Source organism: Cibotium barometz, chromosome 11, assembly GCF_041138505.1.
Source record: "Cibotium barometz isolate CiBa-2024 chromosome 11, ASM4113850v1, whole genome shotgun sequence".
Classification (NCBI taxonomy): Eukaryota; Viridiplantae; Streptophyta; class Polypodiopsida; order Cyatheales; family Cibotiaceae; genus Cibotium; species Cibotium barometz.
This window is the reverse complement of record NC_141056.1, coordinates 50,177,571-50,187,894: the sequence shown is the minus strand read 5'-3', so window position 1 is coordinate 50,187,894 and position 10,324 is coordinate 50,177,571. Positions and strand designations below refer to the sequence as shown.

General features: G+C 46.4%; 1 protein-coding gene across 1 annotated transcript in view; it reads left to right on the top strand.

Annotated features, from left to right (window-relative positions):
• Positions 1-670: 670 nt before the first annotated feature.
• The window catches only part of LOC147634290 (Sugar isomerase (SIS) family protein), a 97,543-nt gene continuing 87,889 nt past the window's right edge, over positions 671-10,324 (top strand). Inside the window, exons 1-2 of the mRNA XM_086805421.1 lie at positions 671-1,003; positions 1,164-1,240. Coding sequence (XP_086661547.1) covers positions 959-1,003; positions 1,164-1,240 — 122 coding nt within the window. The 5' untranslated portion in view covers positions 671-958. The remainder of the gene's footprint in view (positions 1,004-1,163; positions 1,241-10,324) is intronic.

Here is a 10,324-nt window from a genome sequence, read left to right as displayed (position 1 = left end):
AATTGCGACTTCCCTATGTGGGTGCGCTAGCTTGCCCATTCGTGTCCTCACTCTATTGTCACACCGAAGTGCTCCTTTGACAATGGGGTGAAGGGAGGGATCTCTATGCATAGATGTGGAGGCAAAAAGAGACGAACCTTCGTGATGGTTCTCTCTCACAAAAGGCAGGGGAAGAAGAAGCCAATGGAAGAGGGAAACCTACAAGCAAACCCATTCAATCAAGCATCCGTCTAGCATGCATGAATCCAATAGCCTACAAGCAAGCAAGAAGAGGGAAGAGGAGAGCTCACAAGTACACTATTGCAAGGGAATGATTATTGTAAAAAATGACACATTTACAAATGACCATTTTTCACACTAGGTTGTGTAAACTTAAAAATCTATTATTAGTCTTAAGCAACTATGTACATGAGTTTGTAGACTTTCCTTATTTGACATTAAGCACATAGTAAAAGTGCTTTATGTGCTCCAGCGTAAATGCCCGTTCGAGCATGGTAAGGTAGGTCGGGCTGGTTTTACGTTCGAGCATGGTAAGGTAGGTCGGGCGGGCAAAACCATGTAAACCTACCCATGGTAAAGCTCTTCTTTCCCACCGTAACCATCAAGCTCTGATACCAATATGTTGGAAGGCTCTCATCAAATAAACATCACGAGAACAAGCTAGATTTTCACTCATGAATAGAAGAGCATAAACTTGACTCATTGATTGTGTGTAGTCATTGGTTCTCAAAACCTTTGAAAAGCCTATCCTCGGCTGCAGTTGGCAGCAGTTGCACACTTGAATCTTGGATGTGGATGGTCCTCTCCAAAAAGTCATAGACGCACACGTGCACACATTGGGGGCGCTTGGGGCACAAAAAGGACAATATCCGAAAAGCGAGGTTCAAGCTGCAGGCTCTCTCTCTCTCTCTCTCTCACACACACACACACACACACACACACAAAACATAACACAGCCATGGCCGTCCTCGTCAGCGAGCGCCCCGAATGGAAAGATTTGCAGGTAAAAAGCTCTCGCTTCTTCTTGCAAAACTCATTTTCCCTGTATGCGAGGAAACCCTAAAACCTCCTGCATTTCGGATCCGTGTTTTCTAACTGCATTTATCTCTGTTATTTCTACTTCTTTCTGTTTTTTTTTTTTTGGGTTTGTTTGGGGGGGACAGAGCCATGCCTTAGCAATCGGGAAGACCCATCTGCGGGACTTGTTGGCAGACGAGACGCGATGCAAATCCACGATCACGTAGGTCACCATCATCATTTTTTATTTATTTGTTTTGGCCTTTTGTCCCAATTTAATTTATAAATCTATGATTGTGAGCTAATCTGTAGAAAATGGATTGCCACTTCTGGTGACCTGCACAAGGTTCACAAGATTGTTTGCACTAATTGAGAATTGGGTTTAGCTTAGTTCAAAGTATCTGCTTTTTCCCTCCCCAAGACATTTCACATGCTTTTCTAATCACTTCAATAAAATTGCTTATAGTTTTTTACATGTATGTAGTTGAGGGTTGAGTTTAGACTTCTTTTTAATAGCCTACAACTTTTGGGTTGTTGGATTGACTTTTGTTTGGTTTTTTATAAAAAAAAATAAAAAAAATTGGGAGGATTAATGCCATATTGAAGAATTGCTATGCAGGATGTGCTAGTCTCAATGAAGCTGCAAGCTATAGACCTCAAGCCCGTTTCTAGGCACGAATGCTGCCCATCTTATGTGTCTTTGACGGGGTTTTTGGCTGCTCATCCTGTGGCCTTTACTTCCCAAGTTTCTGGAAACTGTCTGCAGGTTGCACAGCCCATCTGGGGACCTTAATTGCGCACCAGTCACATATCTCCTTGTTGTTGTCATTGAGCTTTGAAGCTTTAGATCCTCCAAAGTGGCTTGGCTTGAAACATACATGACAAGATTAGGGTTTCCTGACTGTACCATCAATGTATTATGAGTAGCATATAAACTAGCCTCAACCTTTGTTCAATAAATATATCAATCAAGGAGGGGATTGGCTAGCTCTCCTTTAGGCTCCATGCCATAGTCCGAAGGTGAAACAAACACTCCGTCACCATTTTAGACATTCTTTAGATTTCATATGTGGATGGGCTTTGGAGGGCACAAGGGCATGATGTACAACAGGGAGATGGTTGACTTGGAGTTGTGTTACGGTAGTGGGAACCACTCTTGTAGGCCATTGGGAGAAACCTGGATGAGGGCCATGTGAACCAAGGTTATAAGGAGGACACTTTTGTGTGTGTTATGGTGATGAGTTCAGACTCTTTCAAAAAACACTGGACACTTTGAATGAAAGGCTGGGCAATTTTTTACATAGGCATCCTGTATTTTAATGTGATGTGAACAAGATACTCACAAGGGTGGACATCTTGAACATTGGCATATTTAGGCATTCTTTTATATTTTGCTATCCTTTCTCTTTTTTTGGACCATCTACAAGCTGAAAAATGTAGATTTTAATCTCATTGGGACTATATATTCAGTTTCGGAGAAATATTATATGCATGATTTTTAGGTGGTATGACCATGTCCGTATAGTATGCACGGCTCTTTTGCACATCCGTACAATTCTGCACTATGTCCTTACCACGCTCGCACAGCCTGCACCGTACCTGTACAGGCTGTACTGCATCTGTTCAGCCCGTATCGCTCGTACTACGTTGTGTTTTGCAGCTATCCGACCTGTTTTTGCCCTGTACAGGCTAATTTGCAATTTGTACTGGTTGATTTACTGTTTGGACTGGCTGTACCAGATGATGTTCCCACTGTACTGGCTGATTTACAGGTTGTACTGGCTGTTTTACTTGATCTACTAGGAGATTTACTGTTTGTTATTTGATGTACTGGTATTGGTTGTTTGATTGGATGTACCTGCTGTTGGGCACTTATACCGATTGTTGATGCTCTTTTTCTATTGTGGGCTGCATATGGACCTATTTGTGCAAGTGTACCAGGCTTTACAAGTAACGGGGAGGCGTGTTTCTTGGAATTACTTAACCTTAAACATGATTAAAAGTTGCAAAACATGACATATCACAACCACCAAATAAAATTGCAGAGTACACCATACTAGGGGCTGAAGATGGGCCGACCCCTCCTCTTTTGGTATTTTATTAACAAGCTCCTTGTACAAGATTGCAGGTGCCTGGGGATTCACCACTGGTGTGCACCTGATTTTCCAAATACAACCAATATGCCAAACAAATCAAACGAGAGTATTGTGACTACTTGTCACACAGCCAGGTGGCAATCACGAGCTCTTGACCATTGGTCATAACACTCGCATGCCCATAAGGCTGAGAGCACTTATGAACCTGTGACAACTGGTCACACTGCGCATGCTCGTAGTGATTAGTGTTAATTTCCCAGCGCCTCCAATGTCTTCACACGCATTCCATCCTTGCTTCAACCATTCAGGAACACCTCCTGGGTATTCCCCACACTTGCTTGATGCACCACCGAGCTTGTCTTGATGAGCCCCTACCACTTGGGACAACTTTGACCAGTTTTTGACCTCCAAAACAGGGACCAGCTTGTTTTGCTTTGACCAGCCTGTTTTAACCAGATTTTAGCTCCCAGAGACCTCAAAATCAGACCAAATAGTCTGTTACTGTGTGTTGTCTGCAGAGGTCATACGGATGCTCATACAGTACACACAATCCGTATGGATGTCCGTTCTGGTCGTATGTGCTGAAAAACAGCTTTGGCATCTCCAAAATTGAAGAAGAAAAGTTCTAAATGGATCCAAAACTGAAGAAAACAGCTTCAAGAACTCCAAAGTAGGTTCTACCTTCTCTTGCATACACCTTGGAAGGGAGAGGTGCTAGATAAAATAGCATCTCGCTTTTCTCTTTTAGGCTGCTAAAATAGGGCGCCCACATGAAATAGGCTATAAATTGAGTTGTGTGGACACTTACCACTGGCAAAACCCATAAGACAATGCATACATGCGGTCCATAGGGTGCTTGGGCGTCCGTGGCCCCATGGACATTTCACAGGCATAAATAAGAGGTAATGTTCACCTAGCTTCACACAAAAGGAAAATAATGTCTAGGTATTCACCAGGTATGCATATGCACTTGTTAACTTGGAAAATCACCTATCCAATGTTGTGTACACCATAGATATCGCTTGGCCATCAAGCAGTTGCCAGCCTCCCCCCTCCGGGAGTCTTGGGGCCGCCAGTGGACTACAGTTTCTTTCAATGTCTTCCCATTGCGGAAGCCAATGTTTTTGAGGAGCCGGTGGCTCCCATGTGCATCTGTGTGGTTCTACATTTCAGGCCTTCCACCCCAGAGAGTGGAGCGATGGTCTTCTCTTTCCCCCTGAGCGCGGCGTTGGGGACGGTATGGAGCCCAGAGTCCGTGTTTACCGCCATCCATAGGCATGGGATCGAGCTCTCCCATGTCTGCAGGACCTGTGGATTACAGACATGCTCACTCATTTTTGGGTGCTGGTGCGGATGGAGTTGGGTGGCTTTTGCCATGTAATATGCAGCGGAAGTCTTCGTATTGGAGGATCCTGTCACACAAATGCTCACACCGTCTTCTGTATCATCCTGAGTTTTGCAAGTTTAGCAATCCACTTTAATACTTCAAACTTTAGAGAGATATGAGAGCTGTACACCAGATTGGGTCCCAAATTAACCACTGAAGGGCCCCCTATCCCGTTACCGAGATAGTATTTGCTTTATTACTTTAGAGAGAATGACTGTGGACTGTAGATAAGCCAAACGCAAGATCTTGGAGGATCGGAAGCCTGCTCTGAACTGTACAGAGCTGTAGAAACACCACAATGAACTGATCTCGAGCCTATGCACTCTTCCCAAGGGCATGAGGAAGGGCTGCACACCTGAGGCGGAGAAGGGACTGTAGTGGACTGTTCTAAGCTATGAAAATATGCTGAAAATGCTTATGAATGCTGTGTTACCTTCACCAGATGGATGGGGCATGTGTGGATGATGCATAGAAGGCTGAGGACTGCTGTAGGACTGAAAACGAAGACCTGTAGTGGACTGTACACAGGCCGGCTGAAGAACATGCAGAAAACGCAGGTTTGCTTGCTGAATTGGGCCTGTGGAGGTACTGTATGGCTGCGCCTGAAGGCTGTAGGGACTGCTGAACTGCTGCGTTGGACTGCTAGGGTTGATTGAAGCAAAACGCAGGTTCTCAAAGGGGCTGGATGAACTATGGCTGCAGGCGGGGATGCTCTTAGGGCTGAGGATATGAGGCACTTGGATTCTGAGGGCTGAATGGGAAACTAAGCACAAGGCTTGCCTATTTATACTAGTTGGGAGTCGGTCAAAGTTGGCTGACTGGTCATAAAGTTATTAAACTTTATGTTATAATAATGGCATTAAATGTTAATAAAATACTATAAAATATTAGAAAAATACCATATAAATCCTAGTTAATTTCCTAAGGCTTCTGTGATGTTCTAAGTGATGCACAGGCATATGAATGCATGCTATGCAAAATGTAGAGTGCTTTCTGATGCAAATCCTAAGGCTTCTACTGACTCTACATGCATGAATGATTCTCTCCAAGTGGGTTAAGGGACTTGGCTGACTGACTGACCGGCTGTAATATGCGGAAGCTTCGGAGAAGGATCGGTACTTCAAAACTCAGAAATCAGCACTCTTTTCGCGATGGAATTAACGCACAAACTGAACGGAGATGTGCAGAAAATAGAGAGAGAAGGGGGAGATGGAGAGGACACAGTATTGGGTCCCAATTACCCTCTGTAGGGCCCCCACCACGGATGGTGTATTTGCTTTATTAGAATGATGTAAATCTGAAAACAAATACAGAAACTTGACCTTTTCTTGGCTGGAAAATCCTGCCCTTGACCTTCAGTCTTTCACCCCTTTGCGTTAGCAACTTCTTGGCTGTCCTGGCCCTTGTTTGCTTGATGCACTTGGTGAATTATGAGATGCCTTCATTGTTTCTTGGGCTGGAGTATTTATACTCCCCTTATAATCCAGTCGGCCAGCTTTATAAAAGCTTCACGACTAGGTCTTTATCAATTAAATGCTCTCACACTATGTAAGTTGCTGGCCACTCTGCGCATGCCTGCTGGGACAGTGCTAGGCTGCTGGGCACTCTGCGCATGGGTGTGGGACTGCCCCCTACACCTAGCCGACCTGCTGGGTAGGGTTTTTAGCCCTGTCGGCTGCCTGTCCAGGCTGCCTGTCCAGAAGCACTAGGGCTGGCCGACAGCCCTTCCAGCCCATGCCATGGCTGGTGGGCACAGCATGGGCCCTCCTGGCCCCTTGGGGGTGGTTCTACATCCTCCCCCATGCCCACACTAAGAGTGCAAATCTTCGCACTGGGGTAGCCCTATGGGCTGGCCCCATCTCTATATGCAAACCTACATGCCCACAGAGGTCTGGCATCCAGTTGCAAACTAGATACACAGAACATCTGACATCATTCCAGAGGGAGACTCACAGCGCGGACTGGCACTGTTTCATGTGCAGGATAGTGCACACCTGACCTTGGACTCATGTGCAGGACAATGCACACCTGACCTCGGACGACTGAGATGGATCCCTGGCTGACTTGTCCCGGACTGGGCTCACATGGGACCAGTTCACCATCCCAGGTCCTGCACCTTCTGTACAGAAATGTCTACGTGGCATCCAAGTGCGGGATGCACGTGACATCCCCTTCTGCTTAACTTGACGGAAGCTGCATAGCCTCCAAATAATCCGTCAATAATGCCGGATAGTCTTCGAAAAATTCTTTGTCGAGCTATACCGCTTCATGAGTTCCTCGGTCCTGAAACTTCGTGAGAAACTGTCGTAGTCTTCGGCCTGAGCCATGCTTGAAACGGTGTAGAAGGATGTGTTCTGGAACCATTACTTCTGCTTCATTAATAATGTCTGGTTCCGCTTCGTCTTTGACCTCTGAAGGGGGTGGACCTGCATATGGCTTTAACCAACTGACATGAAATACATCGTGCATAGTCCAACTCGGAGGTAGCTTTAACTGCATAGACACCTCATTAATCTTTTTCCGGATGGGAAATGGTCCGAAGTTCCTGAAGGACAACTTTGGGCATCGCTTGCCCACTTGCTTCAATCTTTGCTTCATAATCCGAAGTTACACCCAATCCCCTTCCGAAAACTTCATGTCCCTTCGGTCTTTATTGGCCTGTCGAGTGTAGGCCTCTTGCGCTTTAGCCAATCTGTCTGTAACGGACTCTAGGATCTCTTGGTAAGACTCCGTCACTCTGTTCGCCTCCGGTACTGAAGACGAAGTCCTGGTTAACAACGACTGGAAAGGCCTTCCAAACGCTGCCTCATATGGAGTCCTGCCAATAGCTGAAGAAAAAGAGTCATTCAAAACAGCTTGAACTAAAGGCAAAAACGATTCCCACTTACCTTGCTGATCGTGGACATAACACTTTAGCACATCAAAGGCCAACTGGTTGTATATCTCTGTGTGGCCATCTGTCTGTGGGTGGAATGCACTGGAAAAATTCAACTTAGTACCAAAATTATCAAACAATGCCCTCCAAAAATGACTGGTAAACTTGGCATCTCGGTCTGACACTATGGTCCTAGGAATCCCGCCAATCGGGTACCAATGCCGAATGCGGTCACATTGGCCTTGCAAGGCATAAGCATAACAAATTTGCTGAACCTATCAACAATAGTTAAACACTGCGTATTACGCTTACTCGGACTCGGAGGCAGATTTGTGACAAAGTCCATCGAAATGTCCTGGAAAGGACCCTCAGGAATTGGCAAAGGCTGTAACAACCCTATCTTCTTTCCACGAGGAGCTTTCACCTTTTGACAAATGTCACAGCGTTGTACATATGTAAACACATCACGCCTCATCTTTGGCCAATAGTATTGCCGTTCTAATTTCTCCAGAGTCGAATTCATGCCCCTATGACCACCTGTAATGGCGTCATGGGCATCATGGAGAAGAGCTGCCCGGAATGACTTCATGACACATAGCCAACCATCGCGTATCAGAAAATGGCATGGTCCTGTGGCATCCAATGCCTGTTCCCACTGTGTACCGAATTCCTCGGAATCCGCGTACGTGTGCTTCATGTCTTCTAGTCCTGTACCAACAAGGTCAAGTCTAGTGGTCTGAATCGCAGATACTTGTCCCTTCCTGCTCAAAGCATCGGCCACTGGATTGGCCTTTCCTGGAAGGTACTCAATCATACCACCAAACTGCTGGAATATCTGACTCCAGCGGTGTTGTCGATCACTCCACTGTGCACTTGGCATCGTCTGAATCCAGCGCAATGCCTGATGGTTAGTGCGAACCTCGAAGTCACGGCCATACAGGAAATGTTTCCAATGTTTCAAGGCCTGTATAACTGCTAGGAGTTCACGATCATAGACTGAGTAGTTCTTTTCGGCGGGTAGTAACTTACGAGACATGTAAGCTACCGGATGACCATTCTGTTGCAATACACCTCCAATTGCGATGTTACTCGCATCGGTGATCACTTGAAATGGTTCGTCCCACGAGGCAAGGGCTAAACAAGGCGCTTCTGATAAAGCCACCTTGAGGTTCTGGAATGCCTCCAACGCTCGTGGAGTCATTCGAATCTTTTGCCTTCTTGTTTTCACTCCCTTTAGCAGATCGGTGAGGTCTGTCGAGAGATCAGAAAACTTGTCAATGTGGGTGGAATATGCCTGGCATATACCCACAAATGATCTAATGTCATAAGCGGTCTGAGGTACTTCCCAATTAACAATCTCGGCCACTTTAGCTGGATCAAGTCGAATGCCTTCAGCACTAATTATATATCCCAAGTAATGTACCTGGAATAGATAAAATTCCGACTTCTTTTCATTGACATAGAGCTCGTTGCTTTCCAGCAACTTAAGGACTTTCTCCACATCAATGTCATGCTGCTCAACTGTAGCTGAAAATATGAGTATGTCGTCCAGAAATATGAACACACACTCTCCAATCAACTCCCGGAAAATACGCATCATGATGCGGTTAAATGTAGCTGGGGCGTTCGTCAATCCAAATGGCATAACCACAAATTCATAGTGGGCCCGTTCTGTACGGAAGGCTGTCTTGGGGATGTCCCCCTCTACAATCCGTACCTGGTGGTACCCACTCTTTAAATCCAGTTTGGAGAACACCTTTGCTCCATTCAGCCTCTCGAGAATATAGTCAATTCGAGGCATCGGGAATCTGCTCTTGATAGTTAGCTTGTTGAGTGCACGATAATCGACACACAACCGGGAAGACCCATCTTTCTTCTTGACAAACAAGATCGGTGCTGCAAATGGGGACACGCTGGGGCGGATGAAGCCGGCTTGCAACAATTCTTGGAGTTGGCGGTCCAACTCCGATTCCATTGCCTTAGAAAGGCGATTCGGAAACTTGCTCGGGGGTTCTGAGCCTGGGAGGAGGTCAATCCTGTGATTCTCCGGTCTGGACGGGGGAAGCTGGGGAGGGAGACTGTCCCGAAGAAAAATCTTCTGGAACTTTTCATGGAGAACCGAGTACTTCTGGGAAGCACTGGCCACCGTCTGGGCTGTCTGGATGTAAATCATCGCACATTGTGCGCCTTTCCTGACTGCTCGCTTAGCCTGCAAGTGGCTTATGAGCGGAAAAATTGGAATACCTGGCTCACACTTAATGGTCACCGGGGTGTTTGACACATTCCGATCGATCTGGAACGTGTGCTTGTCCCACTTGACATCAGGAAGAAACTTGTGAAACTACTGGATACCCAAAATTATGTCTGCTCCTACAAGAGGGGCAACCATAAAGTCACGCACAAACTCTATGCCCTGAATCACTAACTTAGCACCTAGAGCTTCATACTTGACGCTCGTTGTCATACCTGTGCTAAAACCCTCAACTTATTTGTCCACCGGAGTCAGCTCGAAACGGGCACGCCCAGCGGCCTGTTTTCCGTGATCACATCCTCCGTGCTGCCGCTGTCAAACAAGACAACGACTCTCTGGCCACCTATGTAGCCAAAGGACTTGAGCAATTCGTTGCGCTCATACTCCTGGTCATGGGCGCCCTTCTGCTTATCTTCGAGCTCCCGGCTAATAATTGCTCCAACTGAAGCACCGGGGGTTGAAGAACTAGGGGTAGCCGCTGGGGTCTGTGGGGGAGCTGTGCTCACCACGGAAGCTGTGGAGGCGGCGGCGGCCTTTGGAGGCTTCTTCGGACAATCCCGAGAAGTATGTCCTTTTGTGTGACAAAAGAAACATCTACCCTCCTTCTTGTACTGAGAAAGCTCCTCAGCACTCAACTTGCCACCTGTCTTGCCTGCCTCCGCTTTCTGGTCTGGAGTAAGCTTAGACGCATTGTTCGA